Source organism: Chanodichthys erythropterus, chromosome 3 (genome assembly GCF_024489055.1).
Source record: "Chanodichthys erythropterus isolate Z2021 chromosome 3, ASM2448905v1, whole genome shotgun sequence".
Lineage (NCBI taxonomy): Eukaryota > Metazoa > Chordata > Actinopteri > Cypriniformes > Xenocyprididae > Chanodichthys > Chanodichthys erythropterus.
In genome coordinates, this window is record NC_090223.1 from 41,670,391 (window position 1) to 41,690,564 (window position 20,174).

Genomic DNA, 20,174 nt, shown 5'->3' on the forward strand with positions numbered 1-20,174 from the left:
GTGTCATCATCACTTATTATGAATACTATTCTTTTAAAGAGGCTAAAGATAAGTGTTCTGAGAGGAATAATGAGTGTCTGTTTACTCTTGTTTAATTCCGACACCTTGTTTACAAACTGTGGCTCCATTCTCATTTCCTCAGCATCATTAACGCACTGGCATCTTTGATGCTGTTGTCATCACTAAGCACAAGATATAATGAGCTAATCATGACTGATCTTTCATCTCAGTTCCTCTCGCCTCCATCAGTGACTGACCGACTGGGCTCCGCATTTCCCTTATGAGGTCACCTTCTTTGTTTAAGACACCCACCTTTATGACGTAGGTGTGTCAGGTGCACTTCCTGCTTGTGGTGACCAATCCAAACAATATATGGAGGAAACATACTCTGCTCCTAAAATGTGAATAAGACATCTGAGAAGAGACACAATCAACTTTAGTGTTTGATTCTTGAATAGGGATCCATTTGTTTTGAGGTCTTTAAAATGATAGATAACACTTAAGTTGATATAAAGTGTATTTATTAAAATGTTTTCTTCTTGTTGACAGTAAAGCCTTGCATACCGCCGGACTGCCACTGATATTAAAGTTGTTAGAGGAACTTATATTTCAGGCAGTTAGTCCTTAAGAATGTTATTCTTTATAGCCAGAAGTAAACTTTTGGGACTGTTACTACAATACTATTTATTTCTAAAATGAAAATATCTCCCCAACAATTTGTCTATTTATGTATTTTACATTTTAGGGATTTTTCAGGTCTGAATTCGAAAAGACCTTGTTTGGTTCCTTGTCACTACTCTTGGTAGCCTACAACTTGAAAAAAAAAATCTGTTCAGCCTAACATTTTCAATGAATAAACTTAGTTTAATTAATTTAAGGCCAGACTCTCCTGGTATCCAGCTATTATGTTAACATACTTTCAAATTGTTGATGACCTTGTACAATGTCCCGCAGTGACCTAAAATCTTTGAATGTGCCATCCAAGTACAAGTTCAAATAAATAAATAACAACAACAAAAGGATTAGTTTACAAATATTCAGTGAATTACCACTTGCAGTTTTGTTCTTCAGTGGATTGGCAATTGCTTGGTCTTATCTGTAGCACCCTCTGCTGACTGGAACATACTCTGTCTATATTCTGCAGCATTCATGCTGTAGTACACCATCTAGTGGACTATTGATTTATGATTTGATGCTATTCATTATATTTATGGCCAATAGGTCATCTTGATTTAGAACAAAAATGCCTGATAAATAAATAGGGTAACGAAAATATATATTTTTTTAAGTTTATGTTTAATTAGGCCTACGTTTTTTTTTATATCAGTGTTGTTTTAGTATCGTTAAAATACTATTATAGTGTTTATTAATATTTCTGAATTATGTTATATTTTCCATTTTCATATATAGGCTATTGTTTTATTTCAAGTATGAAACTTTGTTTACATTTTTTAGTTTGTTTGTTTGCATATAGAGTGCGATAAGATATCACAAATGGTCCTACAATGGAAAAAACAAACAAAAAAAACACTATATTTATTATTATTATTATTATTAAAGACTATAAAATGGGCACCTGACACGTCGTAGTATCTTTGCCGCTAGAGGGTAACCTACATGTTAATGCTAGACGATGCATTCCTCGAAGCAGCTAATCTGTCATATTTATAAAGTCCTCCTCCAACACAACCTTCAATTCATTTTATCTTTTTACTGTATATTCCTTCAACTCTCTGGTTAGCTCGGTTCGAATAAAAACAGGTTCTCATTAGAAGCATAAATTTGCTAAACATATTCAGGTCGACTCATCTTTCATTTTGCATGGGAAGAGGCGGCTTGTACACGCGTACCTCGGTCCTCACGCCCACGATGCAGTCATTGGCCGACGACAATAATGGGGTGGGGTTTCCCATACACTTTGGACAATGTGATTGGACAGCACTTACGCGAGGGCGGAACACATGACGCCACCGTCCTCCGAGTAGAGAAAGACGCCATTTTGTTTTTTAGCGGTGAGGAGGAGAACCGGAAAAAAATCGTAGCGAAACTGCACCAAAAGGTAAATAACGCCGAAACGACATATTTTGCTTTGTCATTCTGACGTAAATTGTACAGAGGTGTTTTAGTTCACTTGTCGTTCAGATGTGGCTAACGGAAAACGAGAATTCGGTTATGAATGATGATCTCAGTCACGGAGGCTAACATGCTAACTAACGGATGTTTGCTTAGCTGATGTGGAACTGCATAACCAGTTCGCGCCTGCTTATCCGAATATACCGACATTTTCAGCGCAAATTTTTCTGCGTAAACGCGTTTTACCGTCTACGCAAGCTGTATATATACTCAGGTATGACCAGAGTGAAATAAGCAGTGAAGTAAACAGTAGAGTGATCTAGTTACCTCGCCCTTAGCACATGATATAGCAGACAAGGCGTCGCTCGCGACACAAGCAGAATGCTCCCTGTATAAAAAAAACAGCCCCTGCGCTGACAGTCTACATTGATTATAATCTGGACGATCGAATTGGTCTCGTAACTAGCAGGATAAATAGGAGCGATGGAGGAAATAAACAGACTATTAGATCGCAGTGACTCAAAGTCAGTTTACTGTGCGTAATCGGTGAATAGTTGCTAGGCCGCGTTTCTGATTTTGGTGTACGAGACAACTGACGTTGTTTCTTTCGCTTTGTTTCAGGTGTTTTGGGTACGTCACCAGAAGTGATGTTTGCCTGTATAATTGTTGGCAACATGCTCTATATGTAGGTCTAAAGTGGTTTGCGTTTTGAAAAGCGCAAATTACATCTTTCAATTGTCCAGCGGGTGTCAAACACTGTAATGTATGGCGAGATTGATTCAATCAAAGAAAGTGTAGTTTTAGTTGACTGTCAGTGATGATTCATTTAACCCCCTTCAGTTCCTGGTCAGATAGTAGAACTAGATATCTGATGTCGGATGATTGCCTTTTTTCTAAATCAGTGTGTGGTTGTAGTGCTGCTGCTGAGTTGTAAGGTGTTTTGTAAGCAAGCACAGCCTCACAGTCACCAAGATTATGAATGACTGACGTGTTGATTTCTAGTTTAGGAAGCATTTCTCGCTATAATTGGCTGTCTGTCGCAACATTGAAACTGTGGATGGGATCGTATGTTGTCATGTGATGCTCTCACTTCCTAGTCTGCCTGATAAACGGGTTGCCTCAACCATTTCGGTCTTTGATCTTTTTGATCGTTTGATGATAATTCTTTTCATATAGGGGAAGTATTCTACATATATCAGACAAGAGTACTGTTTAATCTTTTTTTTTTTTTCAGAGATGTTTTAATATATTATTATTTTTACATTCTCATCCCTAAATGTCAGGAATGTTGTTTGCTGCTACTCCCTGCTGGAAAAATAAACATTTTTGTATGTGTAATATGTGCTTAGTGAAGGGCAGTTTTGGTAAATGTGAGCGGACAGCTGCTGGAGTCACTTCATATGTACATAGGAGCAACACAATGTACAATACAGTTCTACAGTTATGTTTGGAAAAAAATTAATAGGCTACTTTTATTCTGCAAGGATGCATTGATTTGATCAAAATTGAAAGCAAACCCTTTTATGATGTTTCAAACATCTATTTCAAATATATGCCTTTCTATTCAACAAAGAATTCAGAAAATAACTATCATGGTTTCTTGAGCAGCATATTAAGAATGATTTCTGAAGGATCATGTGACTGAAGACTGGAGTAACGATGCTTAAAATTAGCTTTGCCATCACAGGAATAAATTGCATTTTAAAATATAAGTAATAAAACGGTAACACTTTATTTTACAGTGCCCTAGCTACACATTATTACATGTACTTATTATAGCAATAACAATACATTATGCATAATTACCAGTAACTAACCCTAAACCCAAAAAACCTAACTGTAACTCTACAGTATACATGTAGTTAATTAATATTACCTTTGAGTAATTACAATGTAACTATGGCACTGTAAAATGAAGTGTAACCAAAAAACTGTTATTTTAAATTTCACAATATTTTTTACTTTTTTAGTATTTTTCAGACTTGGTGAGCATTAGACACTTGTTTAAAAATCTAAAAAAAATCTTACCGACCCCAAACTTTTGAACGATAGGTTCAGTCAATGTGGTTGTTACTCTGCCCTTTGAGTATTAAGTTGAAGACTTCAGTGTAAGAATGGGGCTGTTATTTAAGCTAGTGCTTAGCCTTAAATGCCTTCAGTTTCAGCATGACTACTTCAGTCTGTTGTAACCAGTGGAAACAAAAAGAGTCATCACATCTGATGCATGATTTTTAAATGTGTTGCTGCACAGAAGGACAAAGTGAATAATCATGGAAAAAAAATAGAAAACTTTCACTTGATAGTTTTTAAATGTTTTTAGGTTTTTAAATGGTAAGACGTAGTCATTGAAACCCGTTAATGGAATCAAATGAATTTATATCAAGACTTTGTAGACTGATGGTATGATTTTCAGTGGAAGGTTGTAGATTTATTTACACCAGACAGAGATTAGTGTGCAGTTATGACTACTACAACAACATTAGCAAGAGCTTCTCATTTCACCTTTTCTACTCAATAATTCAACTTCTTTGGTTCCTGTGAATTATTGATGTGGCTTAATTTGTGGCTGACGTACCATATGGCAGATTAAAAAAAAATTTATTTGCATTGTCTTCCATTATTTTTCCAAACCATACTGTCTTGCCTGTTCTTTCTTTATAATGCACACATTGACCACAACGCACCCTGTCAGACTGATCAGTGAGTCAACCTGTGGAAATATGTGCAAGTCACAGAATGAGTCAGTACTTCCTTGTATTTGCAGGGACGTCTTCCAGTGATGTGGACCCTTGTGGAGCACTTTTTTTTTTTTTTTTTTTTTTAAACAAAAAGGGTGTTTTTCAAATAGTTTGAGGATTATGTAGTAGGTTTGTTCTTTTGGGACTTTGTTTCAACTCTGGAGTCACTGCATTATGAAGCCCCACCTCTCTTCTTTTTACCCAAAGGACACTGCTCTCACAATCTCAATGGGTGTGTTCTCACACAATTCTTGGAACCGAACTTTTGTTCTACATTTAGACTCGGTAGACAGTACATTCCTTCAGATCTTTAATTACTTGTGAACAAGCTTGCTTTTATTATTTGTGCTACTGTAGTGTGATGGATTATTTTTGCACTCATGTATTTTGTATAGAGCAGGGTTTCTGTTGATAGATACAGGCATGCCTTTCAAATGAGAGTAGCTGTCCAATCAACTGAATGAGATTACAGTTCCTCACATGTTGGTGTTGCAGTTCAGCATGACAAGCAAAGGAGAGAAGCCATTGATACAGCCGCTTCTGTCTGGGAACATTCTGGCTTTCCTATATGTTACAACAGTGATGGTCAAAAAAAAAAAAAAAGTGGGAAAAAAAGTCACTCTTGTAAACTTTGTTCGATGCGAGTGCCGTATGTTCTAAAATGACCAGTCATTGACGCTGTCATCACCGTGAGTGCAGGTGAGACCTGGACAGTGGGGCTCGACAAATAAGGACTGGCCAATAGCCTAGGGGCCATCGTGAAAGATGTGACACAACATTGGGACATCATGCCCGTCTTAGCGAGTATCCATACAAACATAGCCTGTTATATAAACAATTGAGAAAGACAACGTGTGTAAAGTATCAGTATTTGGATCCATGCATTGCCTTAAAGTGACAGCAACCTAAAAATTCCTGCTTCTGTCTGTTTTTGTCAATTAGACAACAAATGACAAAGAAACACAGTGAAGATTATATGCAGTGTTATTTGACATTTGATTGCTTTATTCAATTTCTGTACCTGAAAACTACAGTAAGACCAACCTGAAAAGCACATTTTATTTTATTTGCATCCTTGCTGTATCGTATTTATTCGTGCTATTGCTTGTATTTGTTTGTTTATTATTATTTTTATTTGGCAGTAGTACTTTTTCACTGAATATAGCATATAACGAACCACTATTCTGACCAAAGAAAAGTTATATTCACAAAAGACTTATGTTCAGCAATTTTTTTTTACTAAAGCACAGTTGATGTAGGCTTTGTGTTTTGTTTAAAGGCTGTTTTACAGAGTGGCTCTTGCAGTGTTACCATGTCCAGTGTCCACTTATTATAATTGTTTTTGGGGTAGTTGTTTAAGTTTGGCTCATACAGCTATTGAATTATTAAAGTGAGCAGGTGCAGGTCTTATTTTTTTCAGCATAAAACATTTCCATTTATTAGTTTTTTTAATGGGCTTGTTCTTGTTTGCTGATGTGCATAATTTAGCTGCATTGTGTACATGGCCATTATTACCCCTTAGCAGATTTTGACTCTTATACAGTTCAGACTTTACAGGTTTTTAAAGCAGATTGAATTATTATGGTTGGCTGTCTTCTGAGAGTCTTTAAAACATGTCCCTTATTGTTCAGACACAAGAAATGAGAAGATGGATTGACTGTCTTTCCTCTGTATAGGGATGTAGTGGCCTCACGGTCTAAAACTGTGTAGTTTATCTCTTGAGTTACAGTTGGGATTAGAGAGTAACTCAATCGATCTCCAGCCCTCTTTCTCTCTCCCCATGTTTCTGATTAATTCAGAGGGCAGGTGTCTCCTCTTACAGGTTTGTCAGGTGTCTGGTTACCTCCTATACTCTTCTTTCCACTGGTGGCATCTTGCATTCACCTCCTCACTGAGCCTTTTGTTTCTCTGTGACTCTCCTCCCTCCTTTCTCTTCACACGTGAATCAGCCTTGAACTATACGTGTTTACCCAGAGTCAGTCAGATGTGGTTAAAGCATAACCTGCATTCATGGCACATTAAACACTTAAAGACCCAAATTACACAACTACAATCATTTACACGGGAACTGATTAAGTTCTTTCAAATAACTTGAATAGTATGTAATTATTTAGCGGATGTCTGTATCTGAAACTTACTGCAGAGTATCTTGAGGTTACCCCCCCACCTCTGATCTTTACCACTGTCACACTATCCTCAGTTTTGTTTTGGTTGATCAAGTACAACTAGAACCTTTCATCATAATAATTTTCTCTCTTATTTGTCACATGGTTGTTGTCAGATGAATTGGGCATGTGTTTTGGCTTCTGTTTGTAACCCAATGAGAGTATTGTAACACTGGTCACATCATGAATTAGTTGGTGACCTCATAACCTTTGTTTCAGAAGTATAGTGTATTTAAATGTGCTGTTATTGACATTGAAGTGTGGCTTCTTCAGATACTAAAATTTATATTCTGTCTCATTTATCTTATTTGTCTGCTCTATAACTCTATCTACCCTCACTATTCCCCACAGATCCGCCACCATGGGTAATATGTTTGCAGGCCTCTTTAAGAATCTCTTTGGGAAGAAAGAGATGAGAATTCTGATGGTGGGCTTGGATGCTGCTGGAAAGACCACCATCCTGTACAAACTGAAACTAGGAGAAATAGTCACCACCATCCCCACTATCGGTCTGTGACTTCTTCGCTTTTACTATTCTTTCTTTCTCAGTTATCCTTATTTCAGACTAATAAGCTAGTTTTGCACCATATACACTGCTCATGAATGCTGCTCTTTTTTCTGGTTTGGTTCTGTAAATATTTATTTTTTCCATGGGCATTTAAAAAATGATCAATACATAGTTGTAAGCCATCGTCAAAAGTCTTTTCCAAACAAAACTCTTTATTCTACTTTTCCCCGTCTCCCCTCTCATCCCATCTTTGTGTGTCCGGTCTTATCCCTCTATCCCTCTTTCTTTGCTCTGTGTTTATATGGTAAAAGTGTTTGCCCTTTGGCTGTAGTGTTATTAGAGTAGGGCCCCAGTGTGAGACAGGACCAGTTCATGCCCTTTCACCCTCATTCCTTCTGCCCCTCTTTCTTTGTGCCAATGTTTATTTAACTTGCCTCCCTTCTCTTTGTGCAGGTTTTAATGTTGAGACAGTAGAGTATAAGAACATCAGCTTTACGGTGTGGGATGTGGGTGGTCAGGATAAGATCCGGCCGCTTTGGAGGCACTATTTCCAGAACACACAAGGTCAGTGTCTACTCATATACACACAGTACCAGGTATCAAGCAACTCTTGAGCACATACTCAATCTCCAAATCTCTTTCACAGGCCTGATATTTGTTGTGGACAGTAACGATAGGGAGCGAGTGAACGAGGCAAGGGAGGAGTTGACGAGGATGCTGGCGGAGGACGAGTTGAGAGATGCCGTGCTGCTCGTCTTTGCAAACAAACAGGTAAGAGAAAGCAGAACTTAATTATCTGAACTCAAGGAGCATCAGCAGCCCCAGTATTTATTTGGTTCCTTTTTTCAGACTTCAGCTATGGCTGAGGTCGTGTATGACTGTCTTTGATTGGTCCGGGTATCGATATAGTTTTCCTGGTTTGATTCTGATTCACAAGCTATTGATCTAATTTGATTAGATTCTGATTAAGTTGATTTTGCTTACATACGCTACTGTTCAAAAGTTTGGGGTCAGTTTTTTTTTTTTTTTTTTAAAGAAATGTATATTTTTATTCAATAATGATGCATTAAATTTATCAAGTGACAATTAAGTCTTCTATATTGTTATGAAGGATATTTATTTCAAATAAATGCTGTTTTTTTTTTTTTTTTATTCATAAAAAATATGGGGGAAAAAGTCATGGTTTTCACAAAAATATTAAGCAGCAGGAGTGACATCTGCAGGACGGGCAGCATTGTTCAAACACATTTTCACAAAGCCAGGAAAAAAAATTCGTAGGGGTGTAACAATTCGATATATATCACAATATTATTGTGATACTCCAAGACATATGGTAAAAGGATAACAAATACTGTACTGTTGATTTAAAATGTTAAATTTGGTATTACATTGTGGGTGGAAATGAATAGGCTTGGACTTGGTGCTGGTAACAAAATGCACAGGACAATGATGATACCAGAATAAAAATATTCATGATTCTAAAACTGAATTATTTTAGACAAATATGCTTTCACCCTGTCATTGACAATATATACAGTATTTAAAATAATGTAGCCCTTTTTACTGGTAAAATAAGACATTTGGCATTATCAGGAGACACAAATATTCTTCCATTGCATTATTATACATTATATATAGTAATTTAATGTACTACTGACACTAAAACTTCTTAAGTAATTTCATTTAGGGTGAACTATACACAATACAGATTGTCACTATCCACAATACATATTGTTGCTTTTTTGTATTGCACTATATTGTGACACGATAAATTGTTACACCCCTAACAGTCAGAACAATTATAGACTTTTTTTTAATTTCAGTATCATTTCCAATCAAAAATCTGTTTTTTACAAAGCTCATTAACTGACTGCATCATTCTTCCCGTTTGTTCCATACAGGATCTGCCCAACGCGATGAACGCAGCCGAGATCACAGATAAGCTGGGCCTTCATTCCCTGCGTCATCGTAACTGGTACATTCAGGCCACCTGCGCCACAAGCGGGGATGGCCTGTACGAAGGGCTCGACTGGCTCTCCAACCAGCTCAAAAACGCTAAATGATCCATTCCACCCTCTCCTCTTCTGTCAGCGCTGTGTGTATGAGTGTGTGTAAAGGGTGACAGCACTGGTTTCAGTCTCCCCGGTTGCCCAGTTTATTCATATCTTTCTCTTGTCCAGTCTTGTATACGTCAGAGACTTAGCCCAGTGCTGTCTAAAATACACATGCAAGTGTGTGTGTGTGTGTGTGTGTGTGTGAGTGAACTGAGGGTGGGAGTAGCCCTGCTGTGCCTTTCAAAATAGACACTCAGCGTACAGCACGGTTCTCTCTTTCTCCCTCTTCTCCCTCCTCTCCCCGTGGTTTTCTGCACGCAAAGAATGACCCAGGATGTTAAATATTTCTGTTACCTAATACACTGAAACCAGACTATAGGCCTGATTTTTCCCTTTCCCAATGTTTAAAGCAATCACGCATGACTAAAATGTTACAAGGTGTGAGTTGCCATCCTTTGACCCCACATTTGATAAAACTCATTGTAACCTGCATCAGGTTGGGAAAAAAGAAGGAAAAAAAATCAGACAATAAAGTGACATTTGTTTTTCATCCATTCTTCTTCGCGTTATTTGAAAATCATGCTAATGCTTTCAGGTACGTCACATGACACTTTCCATGTGAACACCAGCTCGCTTTCCCTACTGCTGTCCTCAGTCAAGCGCATTCAAGCACAAGCCTGTGAAACTTTTTGTTTACACATAGTCAGCTTGTAAAACGTCTTAAACTATTGCCTGTGGGGAAGAAATCATGTGTGTCTGCTTTCTTGGATCTTGCTGTATTATGATCATCCAGTCAGATCCCAGGCACTAACTAACAGCCTTACATGTGTTTTGATTGGCATGTAAGAGGCGACTGCAGAAGTGAAGAGTGTTTGTGGGAGTATGGAGGGAGTGAGCGCCTTCTGCTGGAGCAGCAAGGCCTTTTGCGAGCTGCTCCCACTCCAGTGATGACTCTTTTAGCTCTTTTCTTTATTTTTATTGTTGTTGTGATTATTTTTTTGTTATTACGGTCTCTTTCAAGGTGTCCTGCATCATATTTACAGTCAGAATCGCATGAGTGTTCAGGTGAGGCCAATAAGGGCTTTTTGGGGTGCATTCGGGTTCCCTATTAATCTGAAAATGAGATCCATGATATATAGATGAACATCCATGCGAATCTGCAACTGATCCAGAGTCGCCAACACGCTCCAGTGGTTGTCTCTATGGTTCTCTTTGTGTGAGAGAAATACAGAACAGCTGCAGGTGAAAATGCAAACTCCTCCAGCCAGCTATAGTCCTCCCTGTTCCATATTTCACATTTCTTTCTTTCTTTCATTTCTCTTCATCTGTTGATGGCTGCTTTACCTGATGCACCGGTTTATTTTGAAACACGTCACTGATAGAAACAAGCACCAGCAGAAAGATGTTTGCTTTGAGAACGTGTATATGCATCTTCTAATAATCCAAAACTGACAAACGCTTTGCTTCCCTTCATATTCCAAAGGCAACTGCAGTGTTGAATATACAGCATTGAACATTCTGCTGTAAAGATCCCAGTGGTCCGAACCCTGTGCTGACCTCTTACAAGGGAATAGCTGACGTTTCACCTTGTGTGAAACCTGATGGCAACATGAATGCATTTTATTAATTTCTTTCCCCTTTGTCTGTCACCAAAATTCATGTTTCATAACTCTAATAATGTTTTCCTTGGCCTTTTAGTTATGATACAAATCTACTGTAGTAGATAGATTTATTTGAATAAGCATCATCTATGACAAGTAATTAAAGTGTATGAACTTGAGTATGAAAATGTATTTAGCTTTCAGATTTCGTTTAGCTATCCTATGTTCAGATGTGAAGCTTTAATTTCAAAAAAATCTGTAAAATAATAGGAGGAAGGAACGTGTGCAGATGTTTTTCTTTTACTGATATGGTTTTTGTTTTTAGCTTTTTTTTTTTTAAACCCATCTTGTAACATCTGATAAATGCACTATAATAAAGAGATCTCTATTACAATTGATTTTGTTGTGCTTTTATTTTACAACTTTTATCTAGATTCAGATCTTCTGCATTGTTGCTGTTTGTAGAGCACTGATGTGTGCATGTCATACTCTAGTTAATCACAAGGTGGTGCTGTGGAGCTAATCTTCCAAACTTTGACTTTAATCTCTTTAAAAAAAAAAAAAAAAAAAAACTTTAGTATTTAAGAATTTATTTTAAAATAGACTTCTCTGATGTCATCCATCAATATAAAAATGTGGGTAAAGTTTTAACTTAAAGTTGAGTTTTTCTTGCCACATAGGATCTGGAGTTTTAAGAAAAATTGAGGGAGGAAAAAAACTCACCTGAAAAACAAGATTCAAGTGGCTTTATACGCAAACATAGAAATAAACACTCGCAAAAGATGAAATTAGTTAAATGTAACTGGCTCTGGATCAATCATGTGCATTAAAGGATTAGTTCACTTTCAAATGAAAATTAACCCAAGCTTTACTCACCCTCAAGCCATCCAAGGTGTATATGGCTTTCTTCTTTCTGATGAACACAATCAGAGTTATATTAATAAATATCCTGACGCATACGAGCTTCATAATGGCAGTAAGCGTTACCAAACGAGTATGAGCTGAAGAAAGTGTCTCCATCCACATCCATCCATCATAAACATACTCCACACGGCTCCAGGGGGTTAATAAAGGCCTTCTGAAGCGAAGCGATGCATCCATGTAAAAAAAAATCAGTAAAATAAGTAGTAAAATAAGAAGTAAAAGTAAAATATCTAGCTTCCGCCAGAATGCCTTCCATATTCAAGTTACGAAGAAAGTGTAAACTAGAATCACGTCAGTTACGTTTTTGAATAAGTTGAATAAGGTGTAGGACGTATAGCGTAAACTTTTTGAACTGTTAGATTTTAACACTTTCTTCAAGTAGAATACGGAATGTCTGCCACATATATTTTATATATATATATGCACACAAGGGGGGAGGGAGAGAGGGAAAATCATAAACAGCTTTAATAAATAATAACTCACTTTGAAGGAAGGCAATTTAACTGTGATCAGTGTGGAGGAAGAATGTGGCAGTGAGTAATCCCAATTATTGCTCCCAGTAAATGGAACTGTGCAGCATGACAATAGCCATAGCCATCCATATATCTGAAGAGAAAAGTACTTAACTGATACAAAGAAAAAGCAAGATGAAAACCTACATATAATCTTCTGCTTTGATGGAAGGGTCTAATGCTGTGGCAACAGCCTGTTGTACATCAAATCATATGGTTTTAGATAGTTACGTTCTCTTATAATCCTTACGCACTCAGCAGTCCAACCACAACTGGTGCTGATTAAGTGCAGCCAATACTCAAATTTAAGGTTATTTTCAAAATCGAACCACTTCAAAACACTAATACTAACCCTTTTGGGTTTTGTCCTGCAGATCTCTGTTTAACTGAAACAAGCTCTAAAAAGGAATTGAACTTGGTTCCATTCAGGCTGATAATGACGAGCTTTCCAGGTCCTCCTGTTCAAATGAACATGTTGTCAACACGTTGTCATGGAGGTTTAACTATATTTGGTTTGCACCCAATATAGCACTTTGTTTTCAGGCAAGACAGTTCAAGGCTTTGACAGTCTTTCTTTGTACCTTCTTACAAATTCATCACAACACCCCACAGACAGCAAGATTGATGTGCGTTTCTATTTCAGTTATAAGAGCTCACAAACTCTCAAAATGAAATTAATGATGGCATCGAGCAATTGAACACATGAATTCAAATGAACAGGTTTTAATTAGCATGATTGCTAAGATTAATCACTTCATATTGTTAAACCAAAGGTCTTAATACTAAAGTGAATTTCAGATATAGGTTATTCATTTCAAAGTCCACCTGACAAAGAAGTTCACCACAACCATTTTTTTTTTTTGTTTTGTTATATCGACCATGTAATTTTTCATACAAATACTGACTTGATCTGTTAAACGAAAGACTCTGGTGATGCATGTCAGACTTCTCCAAATATTAAAACCCTACAATACAGAATAAAAGATCTGTTGGTACTTCCGTTATATCAGGGGTGCCCGATCCTGTTCCCAATCTGCCTGCCTGCAGAGTTCAGATCCAACCCTGATCAAACATATCTGTCTGTGATCAAATGCTCCTCCTGAAGATCTTAATGAGTTGGTTCAGTTGTGTTTGATCAGGGCTGGAGCTGAACTTTGCATGAAGGTAGATCTACAGGAACAGGATTGGGCACCCCTGTGTACATCATGACTAATGATCAACTAAAACATTCACAAGCATTGTGAGCCTATATTGATCATAGATACCATTGCTGCATTGCTGTCTTTATGAACAACTTAGGCTCACAATGCTTTTGGGAAACAGCCCAGGATTGAAATCCAATAGAGAAAATAAGATTCTTCTGCTGGTAAAAATAGAGACAAATTTGGTCCAAAAATCCTATAAAATACTCCCAGAGACCAGGGTAAGAACAGAAACCGCTGTCGGTGGATTCAGCTCATTACTCACACTGAGAGGTGTGTGTTGCTTTGAAGAGCTCCAGTGTGAATGTTTCATTCTCGTACAGGGCCTTCCATGTCACTCATTAGCCGAGGTGAAGAACCATCATCACACGTTCGCAAATGAGCTTTTGAGAAATATAAGATCGAGCATCCTATTTTCCCTTTTGTCTCCATCTCTATTTTTTGTCTCTACTGCATTGTTGGACACCCTAATGGCTCTCCACCCATCTCTCCTCCCTCCATTTCCCAATCCCCATGACTGATATTTGGAATGATCGCTGGATAATGACTTCCAGTGGATTAATTGTGATAATTTAATCGTACGCTTTGATGTTTCCGGGGATCTGCGCAGCTAAAAGATGTTAATTAGCATTATCGAAAAGAGGAGAGACAAGGAGGGATTTTTTTTAGATACTCTTCCCACTAGACATGGTGTGTGTAATCAGTAGGTTAATACTGTATTTTCATTCTCCCTAGTGTGCTCCATTAACACCTTAACATATAATAGTCTGTTTGACTGAAGCACATATTAATGGACAGTGCTGGAAAGTGTTTAGCCAAGATAAGCTTACTGAGTTCAGGCAAAGCACTTTATACAGAACCAGTTAAGCCCCTGTATGGTTCTTCAGTGGTTCTTTAGGGTGGTTAAGGTGCTATATAGCACTGCTACTTTATACAGAACCAGTTAAGCCCCTGTATGGTTCTTCAGTGGTTCTTTAGGGTGGTTAAGGTGCTATATAGCACTGCTACTTTATACAGAACCAGTTAAGCCCCTGTATGGTTCTTCAGTGGTTCTTTAGGGTGGTTAAGGTGCTATATAGCACTGCTACTTTATACAGAACCAGTTAAGCCCCAGTATGGTTCTTCAGTGGTTCTTTAGGGTGGTTAAGGTGCTATTTAGCACTGCTACAGAACCGGTTAAGCCCCTGTATGGTTCTTCAGCGGTTCTTCAGTGGTTCTTTAGGGTGGTTAAGGTGCTATTTAGCACTGCTACAGAACCGGTTAAGCCCCTGTATGGTTCTTCAGCGCTTCTTCAGTGGTTCTTTAGGGTGGTTAAGGTGCTATTTAGCACTGCTACAGAACCGGTTAAGCCCCTGTATGGTTCTTCAGCGCTTCTTCAGTGGTTCTTCAGTGGTTCTTTGGGGTGGTTAAGGTGCTATATAGCACTGCTACTTTATACAGAACCAGTTAAGCCCCTGTATGGTTCTTCAGTGGTTCTTTAGGGTGGTTAAGGTGCTATAGCACTGCTACTTTATACAGAACCGGTTAAGCCCCTGTATGGTTCTTCAGCGCTTCTTCAGTGGTTCTTTAGGGTGGTTAAGGTGCTATTTAGCACTGCTACAGAACCGGTTAAGCCCCTGTATGGTTCTTCAGTGATTCTTTAGGGTGGTTAAGGTGCTATATAGCACTGCTACAGAACCGGTTAAGCCCCTGTATGGTTCTTCAGCGCTTCTTCAGTGGTTCTTTAGGGTGGTTAAGGTGCTATATAGCACTGCTACTTTATACAGAACCGGTTAAGTCCCTGTATGGTTCTTCAGCGCTTCTTCAGTAGTTCTTCAGAGGTTCTTTAGGGTGGTTAAGGTGCTATTTAGCACTGCTACTTTATACAGAACCGGTTAAACCCATGTTTATTCAGCGCTTCTTCAGTGGTTCTTTGGGGTGGTTAAGGTGCTATATAGCACCACTGCCATATACAGAACCTGTTAAGCCCCTTTTTAAGGTTCTTTACTAGCCAAAGAACCACTGTTGGTGCTGTTTAGCACCATTTTTGTTGAAGAAATAAAATGTGATATGGCACTTCTAATGGGTTCTACACCATTTGACAAAGGTGCTGTAGAGCATAGCATGGGTGCTGCATAACACCAAAAGTGGTTCCCATATGATTACGAGCCAAGAACCACCTTTAGTGCTATATAGCCTAGCACTTTTTTTTTTTTAAGTCTGAGTATACCACTCAAAGTACACGGTAATATTTGGAATTTAAGCACTTTTGTTTACTGTTTTGACCGAAAATTTTGTTTTTCTGCAGTCGTCATTCAAAGGTGTTTAACTTAGAAAAACTTATTCATGACTGACAAAAGATCGGATGGTTTTCTATATGCTATTAGGTGAATGTTAATTTCATCAAAATTTCATTTGTTCTCCTTGTCATAAAATATTTGTTCTCAGTTACAAACCGCTCCAACGACTCAGCACGTGCAAGTAAGCCGTCCAAATGATTCAAAATGAATCACGAACCGAACCACACCGATTCGCTAATGTTATGTTCGATGCACTGAAATAAATCAAAAGAGTGATTCATTCACGAATCAGTAGTTCTGATTCAAACAGTCGACGGAGGCGCACACGACACGGCCGCCAATCCAAATAAATATCCTTCGTCGGATAATGACTTGGCTTGGCCTTACATCAGTGTTTTACTGGGGCTTGGCCAAGTAAAAATGGCATCGTTAAATCGCCAAATGAAGCCAAATGCTTGGACGGATTGTTCCTGGTTGTCCGTTAGGCCAGAGACTGTTCTGCTTCCAAACACCGAAACCCCCACAAGAGGGAGCCGTTCACAGCGACTGCAGGTAAGAGGCCCAGTTACTTAAAAACAACTAGGGTACATGTTAATGCCTAAATTACATCAAGCTTTCCCTGCTTTACTTCACAAAGCGGAATTGAGCGAAGTCAGCAGTTAGATATGAACTGCAGAAGCATTACTCAAATATCTCTGGCTTGGCATCTGTTCTTGTTACTGACATGCTGTAGCAGTGTACTTGTAAATTTCCCACCCAGTTTATGAGCACTTATTCATGCATTTCAGCACAAAGCCATCCCCATATGCTGTGATTTACCGGGGGCTGCTGATGGGGAACACAACACAAACACAGCAGGAGGGAATGATGGGAAACACGGGGCATATAGATAGATTTATGACTCTAGCTTATGTGTGATTGTAAACATTTGTGACACGGTTAAGGTGTGTGGAAGTTGCGAGGACTGTGAGACCTGTTGTGTGATATTGTTGTTTCATTGCACACCTTTTCCCCCTAATAGTAGAAGGGACCAAGTCTCAGGGGACATGTTACCGTGGAAACGGAATCTTACTTATTTATAGAGTCTGAGAGGAGAGAGAGAGAGTGAGAGAGCTGGTAAAATAAAAAAGAAAGCCCCTGTTTTTCTTTTTCCTCCACATCTGGTTGGTGTTTGATAGGTGAGGTATGTCTCTTAAATATTCATATCGAGTTCAGCATCACAGTTCAGTGCCATAGTAACCCCACCCATGTTTCCCAGGAGAGGAAACAGGCACACACATCACACATGCACTCACCCAGCATTAATCGCATTGATCGCTGAACCTATGGGTCCTTTGAAATTCGTGGGCAGTTATTCATTTGACAAGCTCGACAACTTCAGTCTCCTCCACACAGAGCTTCTCTTCTCCCTTCACGCCCTTCTAAACCCCAAAGGACTGTTTGAAGGCCATCGTCAATTGAGGAAAGATGGATGGATGAGAGTTTATTTCTCCTTTATTCCCCACACTGCCATTAAGGAACAAAGTATAATTGAGAAGACATTTTTCCTCATATTTCTTTGCGAAGTTTGCATTTTGTTATAGCTGATGGGAATAATGTTAAAGGTCATGTCCATGTCACCTGATCAATTCATAATTCCATGCCTTCATTTTTATGGAGGACTAGAAGTGACACTTGAAAATACAATGAAGGAATCTGTTATCAATTATTCAAACATAAAAATGGAAATAAATCAATAATAAAAAAAAAAGAATTTAATAGACTTTTAAAAATATTTAATTAATTATATTAAAATGTAGTTAAATAAAAAAATAAAACAAACTAATAAATAATTTTACATTTAAAATATGTGTAAAATAAAAAAACATTTAAAACTATTCAATTGATGCTTAAAATATCTATCTATCTATCTATCTATCTATCTATCTATCTATCTATCTATCTATCTATCTATCTATCTATCTATCTATCTATCTATCTATCTATCTATCTATCTATCTATCTATCTTCGCAACAAACGGTTCACTCTATTCAGATTCAGATTGAAGAGTAGATAAAAGCCTATTTTATCATGAGTGCCTCTTTAGTTATTCATTGTGTGTATGTGTGATCTCGCCCGTATGCATAAAGTGTTTGATGTATTTTGTGTTTATATAAATTATAGGAACATGCTTTTGCTCTTTGGTCAGTTGGAGTATTTGTGTGCATCTGTGAACATTTCATCTGTTATCTGACCTCTTTCAGGGTGTTGAATCACTTTTTCCCCTGCATCAAATCGACAGCTCACATCCAGCTCTGCACGCAAACTATACTCTAGGGACATTGAGTGATGGTTCTTTCTCTCTTGTGGATGTGTGCACAAACTGTGTGTGTATTTATATATATAATATATATATATATATATATATATATATATATATATATATATATATATATATATATATATATATATATATATATAATATATACATACACACACACACACACACAGATAATCAGAGCTGCACAGAAACAGATTTTTATTACGATTCTCCCCTGATTCTGAAGACAACTAAACAAAATAACATTTACGAGAGGTTCTGACAAAATATGAATTGCTGCAGTCTATTTAAAAAATATTTCATTAATTGTTTCTTTAAAAAAATTAGTTTGAATGAATGATTCACTGACTCACAATGGGGTTATACGCAGATCAGGCATAACATTATGACCACCGTACTAATATTGTGTTGGTCTCCATTTTGCTGCCAGAACAGCACTGACCAATCAAGGCATGGACTCCACTAGACCCCTGAAGGTGTGCTGTGGTATCTGAACCAATATGTTAACAGCAGATCCTTTAAGTCCTGTAGGTTGCGAGGTGGAGCCTCCATGGATCGGACTTGTTTGTTCAGCACATCCCACAGATGCTCGAATGGATTGAGATCTGGGAATTTGGAGGCTAAGTCAACACCTCAAACTCATTGTTATGCTCCTCAAACCATTCCTGAAGCATTTTTGCTTTGTGGCAGGGAGCATTATCCTGCTGAAAGAGACCACAGCCAACAGGGAATACCGTTTCCATGAAAGGGTGTACGTGGTCTGCAACAATGCTTAGGTAGGAGGTATGTGTCAAAGTAACATCCACATGGATGGCAGGACCCAAGGTTTCCCAGCAGAACATTGCCCAAAGCATCACACTACCTTCGCAGACTTGCCTTCTTCCCATAGTGCATCCTGGTGCCATGTGTTCCCCATGGTCACCCGATCATCCATGTGATGCAAAAGAAAACGTGATTCATCAGACCAGGCCAGCTTCTACCATTGCTCCATGGTCCAGTTCTGATGAAACTGCGATGCACTGTGTATTCTGACACCTTTCTATCAGAACCAGCCTTAACTTCTTGAGCAATCTGATCTACAGTAGCTCGTCTGTTGGATCAGACCACACAGGCCAGCTTTCGCTCCCCACGTGCATCAATGAACCTTGGCCGCCCATGACCCTGTCGCCGGTTCACCACTGTTCCTTGGTTACTCATCTTCCATCTTAAGGACCACAATGGAAATAAGCCTATGGGCTTTTTGTGTTTTTATCCTTTTGAACACTTCGTGTTGATTGTTGCTGTTCAATAAAGTATTCATCATCATCATCTTCCTTGGACCACTTTTGATAGATACTGACCACTGCAGACCGGGAACACCCCACAAGAGCTGCAGTTTTTGAGATGCTCTGACCCAGTTAGTCTAGCCATCACAATTTGGTCCTTGTCTAACTTGCTCAAATCCTTACTTCACCTGTCAGTGGCCATAATGTTATGCCTGATCTGTGTGTGTGTGTGTGTGTGTATGTATAATATATATATATAATATATATATATATATATATATATATATATATATATATATATATATATATATATATATATATATATATATATATATATATATATATATATATATATGGGTGAAAATGTAAATGCTGCAAGTGTTTCTTGGCATCACAGCATTACAATGTATATTATGAAAATTAATATTTACTTTGACATTTGCTACAGATTACATTTAATTGTGTTGTTAATTTATTAGTGTGTGTGTGATGATAAAGTATTTTCAATGTCAAAGTTGGGTAAATGAATAGA

At 38.0% G+C, this 20,174-nt stretch overlaps 1 protein-coding gene across 1 annotated transcript; it reads left to right on the plus strand.

The window, feature by feature from the left end:
* Positions 1-1,929: 1,929 nt before the first annotated feature.
* arf2a (ADP-ribosylation factor 2a) lies at positions 1,930-11,527 on the plus strand. The gene is made up of 5 exons (XM_067382314.1): positions 1,930-2,059; positions 7,328-7,485; positions 7,938-8,048; positions 8,131-8,255; positions 9,386-11,527. Exons 2-5 carry the CDS (start codon positions 7,338-7,340, stop codon positions 9,545-9,547), a joined length of 546 nt encoding a protein of 181 aa, XP_067238415.1. The 5' UTR covers positions 1,930-2,059; positions 7,328-7,337; the 3' UTR covers positions 9,548-11,527.
* The last annotated feature ends 8,647 nt before the right edge of the window (positions 11,528-20,174 follow it).